At 39.4% G+C, this 25,697-nt stretch overlaps 1 protein-coding gene across 4 annotated transcripts in view; it reads left to right on the top strand.

Annotated features, from left to right (window-relative positions):
• LOC115224380 (transmembrane and coiled-coil domain-containing protein 4) overlaps positions 1-20,363 on the top strand; it is a 53,229-nt gene extending 32,866 nt beyond the window's left edge. For 2 of the 4 annotated variants that reach the window (XM_029795264.2, XM_029795265.2), the window contains 5 exons: positions 1,178-1,314; positions 2,927-3,011; positions 7,314-7,431; positions 13,059-13,176; positions 15,385-16,474. In XM_029795264.2, coding sequence (XP_029651124.1) covers positions 1,178-1,314; positions 2,927-3,011; positions 7,314-7,431; positions 13,059-13,176; positions 15,385-15,999 — 1,073 coding nt within the window. In that variant the 3' untranslated portion in view covers positions 16,000-16,474. Of the gene's footprint in view, positions 1-1,177; positions 1,315-2,926; positions 3,012-7,313; positions 7,432-13,058; positions 13,177-15,384; positions 16,475-20,043 lie in introns of those variants that run through there. The other 2 variants (XM_036513454.1, XR_005003875.1) reach the window with 2 other exon arrangements.
• The last annotated feature ends 5,334 nt before the right edge of the window (positions 20,364-25,697 follow it).

A 25,697-nucleotide genomic window follows, 5' to 3' on the forward strand; every position in this document is an offset into this window, starting at 1 on the left:
AGCTGCAATCTCATGGTCATTCATGACCAAAGAGGGTCTTTACCATTTTACCTAGTGTATGAGTGTATAATGAAAGGTATTAAATTTGTTTTTTCCACAGAATATACATTTTTCCAGGGAAAAAATGTAAGGTTTGGTCTTATGCAAGAGTGTGTCTTATATAGTGGCAAATATGGTAGGCCCCAGGGTGATTTTTTTGAGACATGTTATTTTGGGAAAAATAGTGCATCATATGTGGAGGCGCAATGGCCCAGTGGTGAGGGCAGCGGACTCGCGGTCAGAGGATCGCAATTTCGATTCCCAGACTGGGCGTTGTGTCTGTTTATTGAGCGAAAACACCTAAAAGCTCCATGAGGCTTCGGCAGGGGGTGGCGGCAGCCCCTGCTGTACTCTTTCGCCCCAACTTTCTTTCACTCTTTCTTCCTGTTTCTTGGGTAACGCTGCGATGGACTGGCATCCCGTCCAGCTGGGGGAGAACACATACGCCACAGAAACCGGGAAACCGGGCCCATGAGCCTGGCTAGGCTTGAAAAGGGTGAAAAAAGAAAAAGAAAGAAAGTGCATCATATATGTGCAAAGGTGCCATGTAAAAAGCATTGGTGTGGGTACCACATAAAACGTACTAGAGATGGTGCCACACATAAAGCACTTGTGGTGGTACCATGTGAAAAGCAATGGTGTGGGTGCCACATATAAAGTGCTGGTTCCACATCAAAAACACTGGTGCTGGTGCCACAGAAAATGTACTGGAGATGGTGTCATGTTAAAAACATTGGTGCTGGTGCCACATATAAAAGCACTGGTGCTGGTACTGATTGCAGAGCACTGGTGCTGGTGCCGCATATAGAACACTGGTGATGGTGTCACACAGAAAGCACCCAGTACACTCTGTAAAGTGGTGGGTGTTAGGAAGGGCATCCAGCTGTAGAAACCAAGGCGAAAGCAGATTACGGAACCGGGTGTGGACCCTGGCTTTGCCAGCATGGAAAAATGACAGCAGGAGGAGGAGGAGGAGGTTGTTGTTGTTCTTGTTCTTGTTCTTCTTCTTCTTCAATCCTTCTTCTTCTTCTTCTTCTTCTTCTTCTTCTTCTTCTTCTTCTTCTTCTTCATCATCAACGGACACCTCCAAAAGCTTGATTTATTCCATTTCTTTTCGTTTTTTCTCTTCTCTTTCCAGGTCTGTTGGCTGCTATTACTTGGCCACGTTCTCTTGTATCCGCAGCGGGTGTCATCGACAATCCGTGGAGTGTATGTCTGCGGAGGTCAAAAGAAGTTGGTAAGCAACTAGCAGAGGTGCTTCTTGCCAGAGAACAGGTTGGTGTTTTTTGAGGGTTTTTTGTTTTTCTCACACTTTATTTCTTGGTCCTTTATACAAAATACTTTACAGACACACGTAAACAAACTTTCCTTGTTTCTGGAAGCCCCGAATGTGTATCATATCATACAGACAAACTAATATTTCGAATACAGTATAGCCATAAAAACTGCAGAAAGATTAGGTATTTTACCATTATATGATGGAAAAAGTAGTCAGCAGACAGCCACTGGACATGGGTTGGACGGTTTGACCAGAGCTGACAAGCAGGAGGGCTGCACCAGGTTCCAGTCTGCCTTGGTTTTGTTTCTAGGGCTTGATGCCCTTCCTAACGCCAGTCACTTTACAGAGTTTGTTGGGTGCTTATTACATGGCACCACCATGGTTATATACATATATACTCTTTGCTTGTTTCAGTCATGTGACTGTGGCCATGCTGGGGCACCACCTTTAGTCGACCAAATCGACTGCAGGACTTATTATTTGTAAGCCTAGTACTTATTCTATCGGCCTCTTTTGCCAAATCGCTAAGTTACGGGCAAGTAAACACACCACCATCGGTTGTCAAGCGATGTTGGGGGGACAAACACAGACACACAAACATATACACACACACATACATATACATACATATATAGAGCTGTTCAATAAGGTTCATATCTGGTGACTGGCTTGACCATAGGAGTTTTTTAGTGCCATTCTCTTCCAACCAGTTTCAGGTCTTTTTAGCCATGTGACAAGGAGCCCCATCTTCCATAAATAAAAAGTCTTCTTTAATCATTTCACCACTGGAGAAGATTGTATGTCTGTTTATAAGGTGGTGTGCTGGCAGAATCATCTTGCTGAACAAAATGCTTACCAGCATTTCTTCCAGTTTCATAGAATGACCCAGGATTTTGGAAAGCAGCAGGAAGACACCTAGGAGCCATGACCTGGCTGGGCCTGACTTCTGTAGAGTGTCAGGTATAAGGGTCGAAACACTAGTCAGATTGGAGTTCTTCCTCTAAAGATCTCTCCTGATCTGTGCTTGCCTTTTCTCTTTCTCTTTTACTTGTTTCAGTCATTTGACTGCGGCCATGCTGGAGCACCGCCTTTAATCGAGCAACTCGACCCCGAGACTTATTCTTTGTAAGCCCAGTACTTATTCTATCGGTCTCTTTTTGCCGAACCGCTAAGTGACGGGGACGTAAACACACCACCATCGGTTGTCAAGCAATGCTAGGGGAACAACACAGACACACAAACAAACACATATATATATATACATATATACGACAGGCTTCTTTCAGTTTCCGTCTACCAAATCCACTCACAAGGCATTGGTCGGCCCGGGGCTATAGCAGAAGACACTTGCCCAAGATGCCACACAGTGGGACTGAACCCGGAACCATGTGGTTGGTTAGCAAGCTACTTACCACACAGCCACTCCTGTGGCGAGTTTCTGTTATTTTCCGGGTTAAAATTCCTTCAAGGTCTACTTTGCCTTTCATCCTTTTGGGATCAGCAAAACAAGTACCTATTGAGCCCCGGAGTCAATGTAAATGACTAATCTTTTCCCACAAAATTTTCAAGCCTGCAAGAATTATATAAGGTGAAGTGTTTCTATTGCAGGGATGCCGTCCAGTGTCGCTGATTGGCTACAGTCTCGGTGCCAGGGTAATATATTGCTGTTTGGAAGAACTATCCAAAAGAAAAGGTGGGTAAAATGATTTCCAAGGAGTTGTAGTTGCTGGAGAGGGTATGGAGGTGGACATCACCATCATCATCATCATATCATTTAATGAGGTAGTGAGTTCAATTCCTGGACTGAGTTGTGTGTTGTGTTCTTGAGCAAGACCCTTTATTTCACATTACTCCAGTCTGCTCAGCTGTAGAAATGAGTTGTGGTGCCACTGGTGCCAAGCTGTAATGGCCTTTGCTTTTTCCTTTGGATAACATCAGTGGCATGGAATAGGGAGGCTGGTATGTATGGGCAACTGCTGGTCTTCCATAAACAACCTTGCCCGGACTTGTGCCTCGGAGGGGAACTTTCTAGGTGTAATCCCATGGTCTTTCATTATCCTTTACCCTTTCCATGCTGGCATGGGTTGGACTGTTTGACCAGAGTTGGCAAGCAGGAGAGCTGTGCTTGGTTCCAGTCTGATTTGGCTTGGTTTCGAAGGCTCGATGCCCTTCCTAACACCAAGCGTTTTACATGGCACTGGCAACATCCGTTTTCCATGCTGGCATGGGTTGGATGGCTTACCAGAGCTGGCAAGCCAGAGAGCTGCACCAGGTTCCAGTATGATTTGGCTTGGTCCATCTGTATTTCCCTTCCTGTCTGTCTCCGTTCTGTCTCTTGCTTTCATTATCTATCAGGTGTTTTGTGATAAATCTTCCATTCTAAATGGATACCATAGGTTTTAAGCTCACTCTTTTTCTTCTTGTCCTCCTCCCTCTCCTCCTCCTCTTCCTTCTCCTTAGGAATGAGAACCCATGTTTGAAATTTCCTCATTGATACCTGATGAAGGCTGGTGAGTAATATCGGCCGAAACGTTGTGTTGACAACAAGTAAGATGAGGACAAATATTTGTCAAATGTAAATAACGTAAATAATGTACATAATCCCTCATCTCTCAAATATAGAATCGTGAAATTCTGTTTTCTTTTTATAACTGGATGTTAATCAGGAAGTGAAGGTGGCGAGCTGGCAGAATCGTTAGCATGCAGGGGAAAATGCTTAGCAACATTTCGTCTGTCGTTACGTTCCGAGTTCAAATTCCGCTGAGGTCGACTTTGCCTTTCGTCCTATCGGGGTTGATAAAATAAATACCAGTTAATCATTGGGATCGATGTAATCGATTTAACCCTCTCCCCCAAAACTTGCTGGTCTGGTGCCAAAATTTGAAACCAGTATTATTTAGGAAGTGTATGATGAAATTCTTGAAATATTTTGTGTATTAGAGATGTATAAGCAATTTATTTGGTACTACTTAAGAAGAGTGGTCCCGGTGCGCATACTCGCGCATCTGCGCTAGCTAATCGTGAGTTGTCGATCCTTACTTTGTGTTTTTGTGTTTTATTTACTTTGTTTAAAAAATTATTTACTTTGTGTTTTGTTTACTTTGTTTAAAAAAATTATTTACTTTGTGTAAAAAATTTATTTATTTTGTCTTTTATTTACTTTGCTAGGTAGTCGTTGTAGGATCGACTAGTCACAACTAGCTAGCCGGATACGCAACTGTGCGCACCGGGACCACTCTTCTTAAATAGTACCATTTATTTTGATCTTTTCGGTTTGAACGGCAGTTTTTTCTAGCGGTGTCATATGAAATTGTCACACTTATGACCCTAGTATCGATCTATCGCATTTCAATCTGTTTTAGGGTTAGGGGTGGGGGGAAGGATATCTTTTTTTCTTCACAAATGTAAATAAACCCAATCTGTTTCTTAAACGAGGGACATATTCATACGGCACAGAATGTTTTTTACCTCAATAGACGTCAGTGATGGGTTGAAATTTCAGAAATTGAAGAAAAAAACAAAAAAACAAACATCTTACAAACTATAGAATTTTCTCAATAAAGCCAAGAGAAAAAGATGTTATATAAACACATTCTACCAGTATACGAAGTTTAAAAGTGTTTAGTTACCTAGAAATTATGTTAAAAACTGCCGTTCAAACCGAAAAGATCCTTTATTTCTCATAAGTTTTAATAAAATCTTCATATGGACCCCCAAGGGCTATATAGACACTCAAGGGTAATATAGACCTCGGTTGAGAATCACTGCTGTAAATAAAGAATTTATTTCGTCCACGATGGTGGCAGCAATAAGATGTCCAAGGGGAAATAAACTAGGTTTTGTTTGCCAAGCGACATAACTCCTTTAACACAAACAGGAATTTCAAAAAAAAATTTTTTAATTCTATTCGAAGGGAGTTATCTCCCTTGTAAGGTTCGACCACAGACTTTTGTCATGAGCCAACTTTGGAGTCGGTAGAGCATCGAACAAAATGCTGTCCATCAGCATTTGTTACGGTTCGTTATGATCCGAGTTCGTACCATGCTGGGGTACCACCGTGAAGGGGTTTAGTAGAACAAATCGGTCCCCAGTGCTTTGTTTTAGAAAGCCTGGCACTTCGTCTGTTGTTTCTTTTGCTGAACTGTTATGCCACAGGGATGTAAATAAACCAACACTATTAAGTGGTGTTTGTGTGTGTGCATGCATATATATATATCTGTGTGTGTGTGTGTGTTTGTATATGATGTGTTTGTGTATGATGTATGTATGTGTGTGCGTGTATGTATGCATATATATGTGTTTACATATCTCTTTTACTCTTTTACTTGTTTCAGTCATTTGACTGCGGCCATGCTGGAGCACCGCCTTTAGTCAGGCAAATCGACCCCGGGACTTATTCTTTGTAAGCCCAGTACTTATTCTATCGGTCTCTTTTGCCGAACCGCTAAGTGACGGGGACATAAACACACCAGCATCGGTTGTCAAGCAATGCTAGGGGGACAAACACAGACACACAAACATATACACACACACTTATATATATACATATATACGACGGGCTTCTTTCAGTTTCCGTCTACCAAATCCACTCACAAGGCATTGGTCGGCCTGGGGCTATAGCAGAAGACACTTGCCCAAGATACCATGCAGTGGGACTGAACCCGGAACCATGTGGTTGGTTAGCAAGCTACTTACCACACATACATACACTCATACATATATATTTATATATATATACATATATACATACATGCATATATATGTTTACATACACACACACACATACGTATGATGGGCTTCCATGCTGTTTCCTTCAACCAAATTTACTTGCAAGAAGATATTGGTTGACCTGGGGTTATAGTAGAAAACATTTGTTTAATGTGTGGTACCATGGGACTGAACCCGAGTCCATATGGTTGCAAAGATGGCTTCTTATTCACACAGCCAAACCAAATACTTGGCCCCCTACTACCTAGTCGCATGACCTGCTAGAAACAGCTGTCAAATCACATGCTACCATCTGAAAAAAAAGGAAGGTCATATTGGATATTTATTTTCCTTTTTTTCTTTTTTATTTTATTGCCCACATGGGGCTAAACACAGAGGGGACAAACAAGGACAGACAAAGGTATTAAGTTGATTACATTGACTCCAGTGCGTAACTGGTACTTAATTTATTGACCCCTGAAAGGATGAAAGGCATAGTCGGCCTCGGCCACCACAATCATACTACCACCATTACTATCACCACCACCACCACCACCATCATCATTTCAAACTCTAATACCAAAACCACAGCCATCATTATGACCACCACAACTATCACCATGACGACCACCACCATGACCACCACAACGACCACCATCGTTACAAATTCTACCACCAAAACCACAATCATCAATACAACCACCACCACCATCATCATCATCATCATTACAAACTCTACCACCAAAACCACAACCATCATTATTATGACCACCACAACTATCACTACCACCACCACCACCATCATCATCATCATTACAAACTCTACTACCAAAACCACAACCATCTTTATGATCACCACCACTACCACCACCATCATCATCATTACAAACACTACCACCAAAACCACAACCATCTTTATGATCACCACCACTACCACCACCATCATCATCATTACAAACACTACCACCAAAACCACAACCATCTTTATGATCACCACCACTACTACCACCATCATCATCATTACAAACACTACCACCAAAACCACAACCATCTTTATGATCACCACCACTACCACCACCATCATCATCATTGCAAACACTACCACCAAAACCACAACCACCACCACCATCATCATTACAAACACTACCACCAAAACCACAACTATCATTGCAACCACCACAACTATAACCATCACCACCACCACCACCATTACAAACACTACTACTAGCTGCACTTTTACTACGGATACTCTCACCACCCATACTAAAACCCAAACAAACTATTGCAGGTTGCGAAGGTATTGTAGAAGACGTGATTCTACTCGGAGCACCTGTCAGTGCCAGGAGTTCTAATTGGGAACAGCTTCAAAGAGTGGTGTCTGGTAAATTGATAAATGGCTACTGTAGGTTGGTAAAAAGTTTTATTGTAAAGTTCTTTAAAAACCCTTTAGCATTTCAACAGGTCACATCAGGCCCAAATATTCTACTTTTTTTTTTTCTTTTTTTTTTTTGGTAAAACTGACCAGGTCTGGCCCCTCATACTTACCTTACTATGTCACTCGAAAAAATAAGCAGTAATGACAAAATTCTGGTTTGAGTACCCGATATTAAGTACTTCTCTTAGTGAAGGCGCATGGTTCAGTCCTTGGAGCATCGAGCTTACGATCGTGAGGTTGTGAGTTCGATTCCCGGACTGGGCTGTGTGTTGTGTTCTTGAGCCAAACACTTTATTTCACGTTGCTCCAGTTCACTCAGCTGTAGAAATGAGTTGCAGCATCACTGGTGCCAAGCTGTATCGGCCCTTTTGCCTTTCCCTTGGACAACATCGGTGATGTAGAGAGGGGAAGCTGGTATGCATGGGTGAACACAAATTTCCTGAAAATTCCCAAAGAAGAAAAAAAAACATTATGGGGCTTAATATAGGGTACTTAAACCAGAATTTGACCACAATAACATCATTAAAACCTTTAAGCTATGAGATAATACATGATTAACCCCTTAACCCTTTCGTTACCAACCCGGCTGAAACCGGCTCTGGCTCTGAGTACAAATGTCTTGTTTTCATAAGTTTTGAATTAAAATCTTCCACCAAACCTTAGTCACAATTTATGTTTCTAATACTAGCTTAATGATAACGTAGTTATTTTACTAAATTCTTTGTTATATTTAAAGTAATTGAAAGAAACACAGTGTATCTCAAAATAAATACAGTAACAAAAGGGTTAATGGATTATCCCGAGTTTACTCATGCATCACAAATGTATCCTTTTAGAACCAGACGAGTATACTCGGTCAAAATTAACTTTTAATTTTAGCCCTCAAACAAGTTTATTTGTTTTGTGTCGTTTCATTTTTGAGCAATCACGAATTTACTCGTGTTGTCGTACGCCTGGCAGCACATATTCTGGTGCCATTTCAAAGAATTTATGCTTCTGAGTTTTGAATTTTTGCTTCAGTGCATTCTCAGATTCAGGTGGAGGTTGGTGCCATTTTAGAACCGTCTCGTTTTGATTCTCTATTATTTATGCAAATTAGAGAATTATTTACGCATTTTTTTCTTCTCAAAATGGACGAAGATTTAGATATATTCAGTGATCACGAAATGGATTTTTTCATTTCACAATCTGGAAAGCTCTGAGGATGAATTAGACACGTGTAGTTCAAACTCTGACAATTTTTCAGAAGATAACAAAGAAGTTATTTTACTAAATTCTTTGTTATATTTAAATACAGCTCCCATGACTTTCGGAAACATTTTTTCACGCTCAGAGTTGCTGAAGCATGGAATAAACTGCCTGCGTCAGTTGTTGACTGCCATGACACTGCATCTTTTAAGGCCCTCATGCTTTCCGAAATCCGCCGAAACTACACCTGATTATATATACACTTTAGATGAGTTGTAGTGCACCTGAGCACTGTACACAATTATTATTATTATTATTATTATTATTTTTAAGATAATCAGACAGATGCACGTGCATGGCACAAAATCAATTGCTCGTCCGATTCGAAGAGAAAGCAGATACATGTGTGATGTCTGCAAGATAACTTTATGTGTAACTCCTTGTTTTAAAAATTATCATTCTAAATAAACTGTCTATCCCATTGTAAAAAAAAATTTTCCTTTGATTTAAAAGCAATACATCTTATAAAAAATCGAAGATAGTTAAGTTACTCTTTTACTCTTTGACTTGTTTCAGTCATTTGACTGCGGCCATGCTGGAGCACCGCCTTTAGTCGAGCAAATCGACCCCGGGACTTATTCTTTGTAAGCCCAGTACTTATTCTATCGGTCTCTTTTGCCGAACCGCTAAGTGACGAAGACGTAAACACACCAGCATCGGTTATCAAGCAATGCTAGGGGGACAAACACAGACACAAACATACACACACATACATATATATATATATATATATATATATTATATATATATATATATATATATATATATATACACACATATATACAACAGGCTTCTTTCAGTTTCCGTCTACCAAATCCACTCACAAGGCATTGGTCGGCCCGGGGCTATAGCAGAAGACACTTGCCCAATATGCCACGCAGTGGCACTGAAACCGGAACCATGTGGTTGGTTAGCAAGCTACTTACCATACAGCCACTCCTGCACCTGTTATATGTATTTTTTCAATGTCCGAGTTAACTCATTCAAATCCAAATGAGTAAAAGTACATTTTAATTTCTATAATAAAAAATAAAGGAAACAAGATAAAAAAAACTTTTTTTTTGTAATTAACACAGTGTATATAATTAGAAAATGAAAAAAAAAAATTGCTCTGAAATGAAACGCCATGTCAAAATAATTGATCCATTAAGGGGTTAATTCAAAACAATGTGAATAAATAAGTATTACATTTGACGGTATAATCTGAATGCTAAAGGGTTAGCCTTGAAAGCCTCCTCATCGATGTCCATACTCCTAATGTGACCATCATGTCCTAATGTCAGATTTTGCTATTTAATTTTTCCTTGCATAAGCCAAAGCTTACAACACCTGCTGCTACTTTGCATGTGTGCATGCGAACTATCATTGTGTGCGCATCGCGGTTGTAACCTCTTTATTACTGTTACGTGTGTGTGCGTGAATCTTTTTATCTTTTACTTGTTTCAGTCATTAGACTGTGGCCATGTTGGGGCACCGTCCCAAAGAATTTTTAGTCGAAGGAATTGGCCCCTGTACTTTTAAAAAAAATATTTTTGTGAAGCCTGATATGTATTCTATTGGCACTAATAATACGTATTATGACCATTTCCAATGCTTGCATGCATTTCGAAGGATTTTCGCCCATGCAGCTTGTTACTAATTCTTCTAATCCTTTCTCTTCTTTCTGTGTTTCAGCAGCCCTGGGAGTTAGCCTGACTATTTCACCCCACCCCACTCCACCCAAGTCTTCCTCAATCTTCCATTTAAATCACTCAGGGGCACTTTGTCCAATTTGTTATCCTGCATGTGACTCATGTATCCACACCGGCACAGTCTTCTCTTTTGTATTTCACACTTGATTTCTCACTTCTCACACCTGGTTTTTCTCTGAATTCGTTTGTGCTTCATTGTTGATAACACATGCAACAAACCTTACTCACCTCATTTGCATTTTTTCACCCTTCGTTATGCATCCATTGCATATGCTCTCATATACACCCAATATCTCACCTGTATGTAAAATCATACTTTGTACTGAATCATCTTTACAATCTGTCGTTCAGTCAGAGAGAGGACTCTGTTGATACTGGTGGAGGTAGTTGCTCCAGCTGGTACACATTTTCCGATGTGTACCAGCTGGAGCAAATGTGAAACGAAGTACCTCGCTCAAGGACTCAATGTGCTACCTGAACCAGGAATTGAACCCATGACCTTAATATTGTAAGCCCAACATCCTAACCATGAGACTACATACTGTTACACTTTAAACACACACACACATGCAGATATGTCTCATTAGGCAACTTTTAAAAAGGTACCTCGCCCATTAAACTCAAGTCAACGATGCGCAACAACCTGTTGTTCAAAATCTCACCCATGAAGGACCGATGCACGACGGATCGAAACGATCGGAGTGATTAATAAAGAATACCATGAATTCCATTTCCTCTTTCTCTCATTCGTTAAAGAAAAAAGTAGGGGTCAGGATTCGGTTAAAAATGAAGTGCTTTTGCCTCTTTCAAGGATTCACCATGATGAATCCCTGAAACAGATGAAAGATGAAACCCTGAAAAGGACAAAAGCACGAAATAGATAGTTTTTATCCAAATCCTGTCAAACCTCTTGTCTTAATATATAAAATCTGTACACCTCTTCTAACAATCTGTCTGTCTGTCTCTCTCTGGCTTTGTACTGTGGTTAGCTACTTACATTAATTTTTACTATACACATTGACATATTACCAAATCAGCCATAAATTTGTATAGCAAATATACGTGGTCTGATCAATAAGTATCTGGACTATTGCCATAGTAACTCTGCTCTGCGTCTGCTCTAAGTTTTAACATTCTAGCTCAGTTCTGTTGTTTACAGCAGTGTTTGGAAGGAAGGTGCGTAGCGTGTGATCGTAGCATTGACCATAACGGAGAAATTTGAACAGAGAATCTGCATCGAATTTTGCCAAAAGCTTGGCAATACCTGTTCAGAGGCCTACGCAAAGTTTTCATCATTCCCGACACAATCAAGAAGATCTTGTGCAATTGAAACCCGAGTGTCCTTTTGGTCAGCTGAAAGCAGTTTTGGCACAAACTTGGCAGACACGCATCTCATACCAGGATCTGCAGTGATAATGGACTGAACTGAACCATGACTAATTTGCACATCCTCTGATAACTCACTGATGGTAATTTGATGATTTCCCCTCACGCCTGCATGCACATCTGCGATGTTTTCTCAGTTCTGCTGGTTGTGGGTCTCCCAGAATGTTCGTCAATATCGACATTTTTTCAGCCATCTTGGAAACGTCTGAACCACCCATACACTTGTGTACGTCTCATACACTGCTCTCCATGTGCTCTCTGCTACTTTGCATAGGCCTCTGAGTAGGTATCGCCATGGCAACTTTCTTTGTCATGGATCACATGCTACACATGTTCCTTCCAAACAGTGCTGTAAACAGCAGAAGTGAGCTAGAACATTAAAACTTAGTGTGCTTGCACAGCAGGGTTCAAGGTCAATCTATGCCAAGTGGCTTTACTCTGCATGCTTTAGCTTAGTTACTATGGCAACAGTCCAGATGCTTATTGACAAGGCCTCTTATATACTGGTGGAAGAATTTAGCTGTTCCATGAAAGCAATGGAGTGACAATGCTTTTGAGTCCCAATTACTGGACGAAACCACAGCCCAGTGTTCAAGCTTTGCTCATGGGGCTGTCATCTACTCTGTCTGTGTATATGAATGTGCTTTTCTTGCAACTATAAGAGTTTTAACTCTTATTTCTAGCAATAACTGTGCGCTTAGCACCTGCACTCACAATTAATGACTAAATTTTTTCAATATGGCTTTGTATTGCAGGTAGTTGCTTACTTTAATTTTTGTATATGTGTGTGTGTATGTGTATATATATATATATATATACATACACACACATATATATACACACTGACACATTTATATATACATACACACATATATACAAACACACACATGTATATACATACACACACATACATACTCACACATAGATATACATATATATATATATATATATATACACACACACACATATATACATACATACACACACACACATATATACATACATACACACACATACACATACATATATATATACATACACACACATACATACTCAAACAGACACTTGCACACATGCATATACATACATATATACACACACACACACACACATACATATACATACATACATACATACACACACATACATATTCAGACACTTGCACATATACATATATATATATACATACACATATACGTGTACACACACACTATATATATATATTTAGTATGTTGTTTTACTGTTATGGTTGTTATGTTTCCTTTTCTCACAGAGCTGACTGGTTGTTGAAGTTCCTCTACAGATCGTCCTCCATGCAGTTCCAAATCGCCGGCTTGATGCCTGTCAAACTGACGCACCACTGTATGCACAATATCGATTTAAGTGATGTGGTGAGTTTCATTCATTGTTTGCAATGCGGTGTACGTATTGTTGTTGTTGTTGTTATTGATGTACCATTTAGCAGTTTAACCCTTTAGCATTTAAACCGGCCATATCTGGCCAAAAGTATTCTGCCTGTTTTATGTTCAAACTGGCCAGATCTGGTCTCTTGCACCAACCCTACAATATTGTTTTAAAAATTAACAGCTACCTCATCAAAATCTCATAGCTACAAGATAATGCATGATTAGTTCAAAACAATGAGAATAAAAAAGGATTAATTTTGGCAGAATAATGCGAACACTAAAGGGTTAAACTAGCTGTATCAGACCCAAAAATTCTACTTTTTTTTACGTTCAAACTGGCTAGATCCAGCCTCTCATACATACCCTGCAATGTCATCCTAAAAGTAAGCAATTGCATCATTAAAATATCAAGGCTGTAAGATGATGTAGGATTAACTGAAAAGAATTCTTTTATTTGGTTCAGTCATTTGACTGCGGCCATGCTGGAGCACCGCCTTTAGTCGAGCAAATTGACCCCAGGACTTATTCTTAAGAATATTAGGATTAAATGATCAAGCATCATCGCATAACCAATATTCAACCACACTCCCCCCCCCCCCAATAAATATATATATATATATATATATATATATTATATATATATATATATATATATATATATGTATGTATGTATGTGGCTGTGTGGTAAGTAGCTTGCTAACCAACCACATGGTTCCGGGTTGAATCCCACTGCGTGGCATCTTGGGCAAGTGTCTTCTGCTATAGCCCCGGGCTGACCAAAGCCTTGTGAGTGGATTTGGTAGACGGAAACTGAAAGAAGCTTGTCGTATATATGTATATATATATATATGTGTGTTTGTGTGTCTGTGTTTGTCTCCCTAGCATTGCTTGACAGCCGATGCTGGTGTGTTTACATCCCTGTCACTTAGCGGTTCGGCCAAAGAGATCGATAGAATAAGTACTGGGCTTACAAAGAATAAGTCCTGGGGTCAATTTGCTCGACTAAAGGCGGTGCTCCAGCATGGCCACAGTCAAATGGCTGAAACAAGTAAAAGAGTAATAAAGAGTATATATGTAAATAATCATCATCATTTAACATCTGTTGTCCATGCTGGCATGGCTTGGATGGTTTGAGCAGGGCTGGTAAGCTGAGGGGCTGCACCAGACTCCAGTTTGATTTGGCATGGATTCCGCGGACGGGACGCTGAAAAGTTCCTGGCGTTAAGGGTATCACAAAATGCCTGGTTGGTGGTGCAACCTTCTGAGTTCTTCTACAGGGCTCAGAAAAACTAAGGGACTGCTGCAATAAGTGTGTGAATCTGAGAGGAGAATATATTGTGTATAATCATAATTAACTGATCCTCCTCTATTTTCTTTTACTCAAAGCCAGGAACTTTTCAGCATCCCCTCTTATATATATGTGTGTGTGCGTGTGTGTGAGTTTGTGTTTGTCTCCCACCGCTGTTTGATAGCCAGTGTTGGTTTGTTTATGTCCCTGTAATTTAGTGGTGCAATTAAAAGAGACTCATAGAATAAGCATCATACTTAATAAGTACTGGGGTTGCTTTGTGTGACTATGCCCTTCAAGGTGGTTTGTCCAATATAGCTGCAATCCAGTGACTGAAACAAGATAAAAGGTAAAGCAAGGAGTGGCTGTGTGATAAATAGCTTGCTTACCAACCACATGGTTATGGGTTCAGTCCCACTGTATGGCACCGTGAGCAAGTGTCTTCTACCAAAGCCTTGTGAATAGATTTGGTAGACGGAAATTGAAAGAAGCCCATCGTATATATATATATATATATATATATATATATATATATATATATATATATATGTATGTATGTATGTGTGTGTATATGTTTGTGTGTCTGTGTTTGTCCCCCCAACATCACTTGATAACCGATGCTGGTGTGTTTACGTCCCTGTAACTTAGCGGTCCGGCAAAAGTGACTGATAGAATAAGTACTAGGCTTACAAAGAATAAGTCCTGGGGTCGATTTGCTCGACTAAAGGCTGTGCTCCAGCATGGCCGCAGTCAAATGACTGAAACAAGTAAAAGAGTAAAGACACTTGTTTGAAAATACACACACACACACACACACATATTTGTTATGCAATTTATAAACAAATTTCTGATCAAAATTTAATTTTTCCCTTCTGTGTTTTTTTTCTTTTTTCTCTTTTGGAAAGGTCAAAGGGCATTTGGATTACATGAAGAAATTAGACAATGTTCTTAAAGTTGTTGGAATACGTACGAAACAGTTGTCCCCTCTCTCGTCTTCAGTGTCATCTTTGGCAAGTCTTTGCTCTGCGAGGGAGAAAGGCAGCAGTTCAAATCCGGATGAGGCTGAACCAGTCAACTCCAAGAATCCATCCACGAGTTCTAGCTTACTGTTTGACACCCGAAGCCCCAATAATCCCACCTCCGACCTTGATCTCGATCCTGATCCTGACCTCGAGGAGTACGACTCCTTTAACTTGCACACCTGCTCCGATCTTGATTTGATCTCGGAGTACAGCCTTACCTGTGACTCTGTTACAGCCGAAACCACTGCGCTCGATTCTCTCAAGCTCACCTCTCCCACCGACGACCTCGACGAGGATTCGAAAAACTCAAGTTCTGTTCCGACTAAAAGTGAAAACGGGGCAATTAGCCCAGCTTCTAGTTACGCCCTGATTGATGGCGATGCGGACGATAACGATGACGGGGATGGCAGACCTAACGACACTCTGGTCGCGGACCCCACTACCGAGTCTTTTGGCGATTCGGCATCTGACTCAGGAAACTGGGATAACTCGGAGTAAAACGTTGGAGATTCCACCACCGAGCCGAGCACCAACCTCCGATGGCATGCTTGGCGACCTTGTGTCACACTGCAACTCCCGTGATACTACTACTAACATGGCAGCTACTACTACTACTACTACTACTACTACTACAACTACACTTTTACAAGAGAGCTTTAATTTGGAAAAGACTAATATCTAATGATTAATTAAATTAAAATTTACTAATATGTGGGTGGTGTGTGTGTGTATGTATGTATGTATATATGTATGTATATAACATTCCCAACTGAATTGCTTGAATAATTGTGGAGATCTTTTTCACATGAAACCATTGGTTGCCTTGTTAATCTACAAATACAGTATATATATATATATATATAAAGTACTGCTAAACTTTACTAGAGAAATAACTTTAATTTAGAAAAGACTAATAGCTAGTAATTAAATAATAATTTCCCAACATGTGGGTGGTGTGTGTGTGTATATATATATATATATATTGTGTGTATGTGTGTATGTATGTATATATGTAATGTGAAGAAACAAAAGATCTGGTAATTCAATCTGCAAACATGACTCCGGTTAGAGATGGCTTTAAAAGACAATTTTACATGATAGATTAAAAATATATAAATACACAGACATTTTTTAAGAACTATTCCGGATTTTAACTTCGTTTCTCATTGTATCTTTTAGTTCATTTCCATCAACACCTCAGACTTTCTCCAATATTCTTTACCTATACACACATGTTTTAAAGTTTTTATGTCTCCACCCGGAGATTCTTTAAAATCTTTTATTTTACACACATATTTTTAATATATATATTTACTTATTGATTTTTTAAAAATGTCTGTATTTATATATTTTTAATCTATCAGGTACAATTGTCCTTTAAATCCATCTCTAATCAGAGTCATGTTTGCGAATTGAATTACCAGGTCTTTTGTTTCTTCATATTACATATTACATATATCTTTTGTCTCAAGTTACTTTTGAGCACTTCTAAGTCCAAACCTCTTTATTGTGAGAGAATTTCAAATCAATCTTCTTTCTCAAAACAATTGATATATATATATATATATATATATATCAATTGTTTTGAGAAAGGAGATTGATTGATATATATATACACACACACACATAACATTCCCAGCTGGATTGCTTGAATAATTGTGGAGATCTTTTCCACATAAAACCATTGGTTGCCTTGGTAATCAAGAAATTACGTATATATATATATATATATATATTATATATATATATATATATATATATACACAATTTAAAAATAGGATAAAATCTTTATAAGAATTTATCAAGTAGTTAGCGTGAAAATCCTCATAAGGGAAAAATTTATTAATTATTCCCCTTAAATATATTTATTTATATTAAAGGCATTACTATACATAAATGCCCTTTATATATATATATATATATATATATATATATATGTAATGGCTGTTGACCCATTATCAATTATAACTAGCTTCTGTGCTAAAATTGCAGATGTAGTGCCTTCCTATCTTGGGCTCCTATTGTAACAAAGATAGTATGGTAACAGTATGGCAAGACCAAGATTCCACCCGCTTTGATGCCTAAAATCCACCCATCCATGCATCCACCCACAACAACTATTGCATCCTTTCAAAGTCAGTAACACTGCGTTGTTAATGTGACTTTCTCACTATGATATTTTCAGTTGAAAGAGTCTCCTTTCTGGACGCAAATCTTTGGTCATGTAATCAGTTCTTCGGATCATGGCAGACTAATTGCATACACACATACACACACACCTAATCAGTCCGAGGATTGTGTTTTGTGTGAAACTGATATCTGACAGTAAATTGAATAAATAAATTGTTAAACTATATTTTTGAATAATGAATGCTGTTTCTTTCGTCTGTATAAACTAGACACGTGTGTTTGTGTTATTACTCACGTTATTAACTTCGATTTTTGTTATTTAAAATATACGACATTCCTTTAATAGCTATTTTGGGACCAAGCAAGATATTTGCTATCATATTTTCAAAAGATATCTGGAGATTACAGCAATGAAGTTGTGACAGTACTTATAATGTAAACTGGTTTTTCTTTGCTTTTGCAGCTGTTTATAAGGCATGTAACAGCAGGAAGAAACTGAGTTGTCTTATTTGTTTAACTGAAAAAGATTTTAAAGTACTGTAAATCCTCAAGTATAGTTCGCCCTTGAGTATAATATGCAGGGGATTTTTAGGGGGCTGTAACTCTGAAAAACCTAAACATTGTGTATAATACGTACCCCTTGAGTGAAGGAGGTCTATATAATGTCCTTGGTTTGTAAAAATGTATACGGTAACGTCCTTTATTATTATTGTATATATAACATAATGCAAACGTGTAGCTTTTTTGTGCATTTTGTTTGCAGAAAATAAAGAAATAACAGTAATAACGTTTAATAAATGTTACTTACTACAAGTTATGGATGATTCTTTTATGACTTTATTGCTTTCAGGCTTAGCTTAAGATATTTTCGTGCCCGACATCACAAAATGCGTCTGGATAAACATTGCTGGACAGCAAATAGGGACTCGGACATTGTTTAGAAAATATTTTTCATTTTTAACCTTGTATATAGTACGCACTAGGGATTTTGACCTTTAAATTTTTGGGAAAAAATGCGGATTATACTCGAGGATTTACGGTACTGCAGAAATGGCATTAACTCAAGAAATGGCATGCTGTACTTGTTTGCATAAATCGAAAAAGTTGTTGTTTTGTGATTGGTCTAAGTCACCTTCAGTTGATATAATGCATTGCATCATTATTTTTATTTATTTGAATTTATGTTTAAACACGCATCTAATCAAATGCATCTTTTGACTTGATATTTTGAATTTTCTTTTTAATTCTCTCCTGTCTCGTTTGACAATCAGAGACATGAAAGTCAGTTACGAAATTTGAACCATATTGATTGATATATATTGAGCATCTATAACACACTTAGATTGTGTTAAAAGGAGTTATAGGAGTCTCACCACAAACACCTTCAAATATCGTTTTTACCAACATCTACAAGGGTGAATCAAAAAGTAATGCCATTTTGTTTAGGACAGGTATAATTACCAACACAGGAACATGTATCATACATCAAAATGAAGCTGATCCTCTGTGGATCACATCCCCACTGTTCAACATCATCACCGTTTCTCTCAGCAATGTTTCACCTTCGAATGAGAGTACGTATCCCTGCCCCGTAAAATTCTGTTGACTGTTTCTTTGAGCCACTTCTTCACTACAGTTTTCACTTCCTTGTCACTGGAATAATGTTTGCCTCTCAAGCCCTCTTTCGTGGCGCCAAAGAGATGATAGTCTGAAGGCACTAAATCTGGTGAGTGTGGAGGTAGTGAACAAGTGGCTCAAAGAATAGTCAACAGAATGTTATGGGGCAGGGAAACATGCTCTCATTCGAAGGTGAAACATTGCTGTTGAGAGAGACGGTGGCTATGTTGAGAAGTAGGGGATGTGATCCACAGAGGATCAGCTTCACTTTGATGCATGATACATGTTCCTGTGTTGGTAATTATACCTGTCCTAAACAAAAATGGTATTACTTTATGACTCACCCTCGTACATTTGTTTAGGCTAAGTAAAATAAGTCCACATCTCGTGTCTGAATTTGTCTGCATGCATCCCATAACACAGCATGTTGTTGCTAATTCGTACAATCTGACTGCTTGGCTGTCATTCCTAAATAACAGATGTTTATGCTCGGCTTGGAATCAGAACTTATCCCACGGAAAATTACCTCTTGTGGAACATGTTAGAATTCATCATTCCGTTCTTTTCAATTTTACAAACATTGGCTATGATATATATATTAATCTGACCTTGAGGAGTACGACTCCTTTAACTTGCATACCTGCTCCGATCTTGATTTCATCTCGGAATACAGCCTTACTTGTGACTCTGTTACAGCCGAAACCACTGCGCTCAATTCTCTCAAGCTCACCTCTCCCACCGACGACCTTGACGAGGATTCGAAAAACTCAAGTTCTGTTCTGACTAAAAGTGAAAACGGGGCAATTAGTCCAGCTTCTAGTTACGCTCTGTTCCGTTGATCGGATCATTCCTAAATAACAGGTGTTTATGCTCGGCTTGGAATCAGAACTTATCCCACGGAAAAGTACCTCTTGCGAAACATGTTAGAATTCATCATTCCATTGTTTTCAATTTTACAAACATTGGCCAAGATGTTGCTATAATCGTTACAAATATGGGTTTTTTTTTTTTGATGTTATTTAACCATAGGTCGGCCTTGAGTTACCAAACCATCTGTGGCCAAGTCACCCCCATTTATTGTCAATGTTTATCTTAGATTACATTATTTAATGTTCTGCTGTTTTTGTTGATGTGTTTCTCTATGCAAAGTCTGTTGAAGACAAGAGTATGAGGAGTCAATGTAGTCTCCATGACTGGTGAAGTTGCTATTCCGACTTTCACCAATTGGTTACATATTTCCAGTGGATCTTTTAGTTTTTTTTTTACCTGTTTCAGTCATTGGACTGCGGCCATGCTAGAGCACTGGCGTAAAGTTTTTTTTTCTTTCTCGTTTTTAGTCGAATAAATCGACAACAATACTAATTTTTTAAAAAAGTCTGGTTCTTATTTTATATGTCTTTCGTTGAACTGCTAACTTACGGGGTCGTACACAAACCAGCACCGGTCATCGAGTGGTGGTGCCATGTGGACAAACAACACATGCACACACACACACATGCACACACGCACGCATGCACATACATACGCAATCACACAGTTTTCACCAACCAGATTCACTCACAAAACATTGGCCGGCCCAGGGCAATAGTATGACACTTGCTCAAAGTGCCACACAGCGGGACTGAACTCCGAACCAGGTAGTTGCAAATCGAACATCTTAACCACACAAGCATACCTGTATGAATAACAAGCCAAGATATCATCAAGCGACGAAAACACAGACACAAACTTTAAGCGGCCGTATTGGAGGTTTTCCCATCCTGTCATCCGCTGATTTATACTAAGGATAAGACTTGCTCCTAAGCTATTATTGAGTTATTTCCCTTTCATCAGTAAAGTGAGTGAAGGCGCGTAGCTTAGTAGCTTAGAGGCGGCGAGCTGGCAGAGACGTTAGCACGCCGGACGAAATGCTTAGCGGTATTTCGTCTGTCGTTACGTTGTGAGTTCAAATTCCGCCGAGGTCGACTTTGCCTTTCATCCTTTCGGGGTCGATAAATTAAGTACCAGTTACGCACTGGGGTCGATGTAATCGACTTAATACCTATGTCTGTCCTTGTTTGTCCCCTCTGTATTTAGCCCCTTGTGGGTAATAAAGAAATAGAAATAGGTATTTCTTCTGCTGTTACGTTGTGAGTTCAAATTCCGCCGAGGTCGACTTTGCCTTTCATCCTTTCGGGGTCGATAAATTAAGTACCAGTTACTCACTGGAGTCGATGTAATCGACTTAATACCTATGTCTGTCCTTGTTTGTCCCCTCTATGTTTAGCCCCTTGTGGGTAATAAAGAAATAGGTATTCGGCTCGCAATCTTAAGGTCATGAGTTCAATTCCCGGCGGCGCGTTGTGCCCGTGAGCGAGACCCTTTTTTTCTTCACCTTGTTTCAGTCTACTCGTCTGACACCAATGAGTAGTACATATATTTCAAGGGGACCAACCTTGTTACATTCTCTGTCACACTGCGTCTGAAAGCTACATTAAAGGTCCACATGTCTGTGGAGTACTCGGCCATTTGCACGTTATATTTCCCCGAGCAGGCTGTTCCGTTGATCGCATCAACTGGAACCCTCGTCGTCGTAACCGACGGAGTACCAGCTATCAGCTAAGTGACGAATGTTGGTTTCAAATTTTGCCCCTAGGACAGCAATATTGGGAGAAGGGATGAGTCGATTACATCGACCCCAGTGTTCAACTGGTACTTATTTTATTGATCCCGAAAAGCAGAAATCAACCTTGGCGGAATTTAAACTCAGACGAAATGCCGCTAAGTATTTTGGTTAGCATGCAAACGATTCTGTCTGCTCGACACCATAATAATAATAATAATAATAATAATAATTTCAAATTTTAGCAAAAAGCCAGTAATTTGAGGAGAGGGGGTAAGTCATTTAAATTAACTCCAGTGTTCGACTGGTACTTAATTTATCGACCCCGAAAGGATGAAAGGCAAAGTCGACCTCGGCGGAATTTGAACTGTAGTGATGTAGCGATGGGCGAAATGCCTATTTTTTTTACTACCCACAAGGGGCTAAACACAGAGAGGACAAACAAACGGATGAAGTCGATTACATCGACCCCAGTGCGTAACTTGGTACTTATTTAATCGACCCCGAAAGGATGAAAGGCAAAGTCGACCTCGGCGGAATTTGAACTTAAAACGTAGCGGCAGACGAAATACCTATTTCTTTACTACCCACAAGGGGCTAAACACAGAGAGGACAAACAAGGACAGACAAACGGATTAAGTCGATTATATCGACCCCAGTGCGTAACTTGGTACTTATTTAATCGACCCCGAAAGGATGAAAGGCAAAGTCGACCTCAGCGGAATTTGAACTCAGGACATAACGGCAGATGAAATATCGCTAGGGATTTCGCCCGGCGTGCTAACGTTTCTGCCTGCTCACCGCCTTGTTAAAAAAACAACCCAAAATTAAAAATAAAATAGAATAAATGAAATGAAAATAGAATCGCTCATTATACAATTGTTTACCAAAACCTTCACACACCTTAAACACGTCTATTTAGCTGGGTTGAGACAACTACCACAGCTGACTTTAAGGAATAATTAGAAATGGTTATATCCTGCCTGTCGGATACACTTGTCTTGGTTTAAAAGCCCCTCCTCTTCCGCATCCTCTTTGTCTTCCCTTCCTTCTTAGCCCATCACTTCTGAATCAGAAAAGTTTGCAGAATCTTGTGATTTAGTCTCTTTCCTCTTTTGAACGTGCGCATGCGCACACACAAACACGCATGTATAGACACACACATGTGCATGCAGGGATACATACACACACATGCATACACATGTATATATACATATATAATACACCAAAACTCATACATACCGACATAGACACACACACGTATAGACACATACATACATATATACGCATGCATATATACATATATATAATACACACAAACACACACTTATCGTCATGCACACATATATACATTCATACATATGTACATATTAGTATATATGCGTATATAATATACGCACACACGTATCGTCACACACATACGTTCATACATATATACGCATTCATACACACACACACACATAATCGCAAAAACACGTATAAGACACACATATAGACATACGCACACATAGACACACACACACACGTATCATCATACACACACATGCATTCATACATATATACGCATTCATACACACACACAAACACATAACCCGCAAATACATGTATAGACACACGTATATAGACATATACGCACACATAGACACACATACACGCAAACATAGACACACATATACACACACACACACATTGCATAAGTGTGTTTTTAATTAATTTTTACCCTCTTTCTCTTTTACTCTTTTACTTGTTTCAGTCATTTGACTGCGGCCATGCTGGAGCACCGCTTTTAGTCGAGCAAATCGACCCCAGGACTTATTCTTTGTAAGCCTACTACTTATTCTATCGGTCTCTATTGCCGAACCGCTACGTTACGGGGATGTAAACACACCACCATCGGTTGTCAAGTGATGTTGGGGGGGGGACAAACACAGACACACACACATATATATATGGCGGGCTTCTTTCAGTTTCCGTCTACCAAATCCACTCACAAGGCTTTGGTCGGCCTAAGGCTGTAATAGAAGACACTTGTTCAAGGTGCCATGCAGTGGGAATGAACCCGGAACCACACAGCCACTCCTGCACCTATTTTCCCCAAAAAATTATAATTGCTGTTGTTGTTAACGTCTTCAGATACCCGACTGTTTACGCTCTCCATTTTAATTACATTCAATAATCCGTTCACTTGACCTTTAATCCGGATCTGAAACAAAAACAAAAAGAAAATGAAAAAAAAAATATTAAAAAACACCATACAAAAAAACCACAAAACAAACAAACAAGAAAAAAAAACAGCGACGAATTAATAAAAATAAAACTTCAACAACTTCACCTGTTGACCTTAAAACATGGCGTCATCCGACGAAGTTGTAGGTGTTTAAGACACTCCTCACCAGATGTCGCCAACTGTTGGCTTTTAACACGGCGTCATTCATTTTAAAACTCTCAGAAGCTCAAAGTTCGAAAGACACTCCACACAAGATGACCAACCAAAAGCGGCAACGATACAGCCTGTATATATGGACCAAGCATGACTTGCTAGATATAGCAGCCAAAATTTCCCTTAAGTAAAAATCTACCGTCTTAGAAAGAGAAATGTTGGATAATGTAGTTCTTTCCGATACATCGATAGCAGACACGAGATACCATTATGGGTCTTTTATCTTTTACTAGTTTCAATTATTATTAGCCTGCGGCCATGCTGGAGTGCCACCATGAATTTTAGAATTTTTCTTTTTAATGTCTGGTACTCATTTTGTCGGTCTTCTTTGCCGAACCGCTAGTTCAGGATCGATAAATTAAGTACCAGTCGTTTACTGGGATCGATCTAATCAATTGGTCCCTTCCCCCAAAATTACAGGCCTTGTGCCTATAGTAGAAAAGATTATTATTATTATTATTATTATTATTATTATGTTTTTTCCTTTTTTCTTCAAATTTTCTTCCGTTTCTCGCCGAGTATTTTCTATACACCTAGGGCAGAGAAGGGCATTGTATGCATTCCCAGATTACATGCGCAAATTCACAGATAAAATATGTATTTAAAAATTACTAAATAAATAAATTCATGGATGGATGTTATTTTCACAGCGACAGTGCCCTTCTCAGTACATGGGCCGTTCCAGTTAATACGATTTTTTGCACTTCCTGTAGGGATGGTAAGCCTGGAATCATTTTCAAATAAGTTTCAGTACCTTCTTTTTATCATTCCTAGAGATCCTACAATCACTAGTACTGTAGTCGCCTTGAGATGCCACATTTTTTCAATTTCTATTAGCATTATTATTATTATTATTATTATTATTATTATTATTATTATGGCAGCAAAGTGACAATCATTTGTATACCGGACAAAATGCCCAGTGGCATTTCGTCCGTCTTCTCTCTGAAGGTGCGTAGTTTAGTGGTAAAGTTATTTGGCTCACAGTCGTAAGGTCATGAGGTTGAATCCCGGCGGCGCGTCGAGTCCTTGAGCAAGACACTTTATTCCACGTTGCTCCATTCCGCTCAGCTCGCAAAAACCAGTCGTACTTGTATTTCAAAGGGGCCAGCCTTGTCACATCCTGTGTCACGCTGGATCTCCCTCGGAACTACGTTTAGGGGTCCACGTGTCTGTGGAGTGCTCAGCCACTTGCACGTTAATTTCACTAGCAGGCTGTTCCGTTGATCGGATCAACTGGAACCCTACATTATTTACTCATTAGTGCCCTTACTATAATTATATTTGGAGACGCAATGGCCGAGTGGTTAGGGCAGCGGACTCGCGGTCGTAGGATCGCGGTTTCGATTCCCCGACCGGGCGTTGTGAGTGTTTATTGAGCGAAAATACCTAAAAGCTCCACGAGGC

The sequence above is a fragment of the Octopus sinensis genome, linkage group LG25 (assembly GCF_006345805.1).
Source record: "Octopus sinensis linkage group LG25, ASM634580v1, whole genome shotgun sequence".
Lineage (NCBI taxonomy): Eukaryota > Metazoa > Mollusca > Cephalopoda > Octopoda > Octopodidae > Octopus > Octopus sinensis.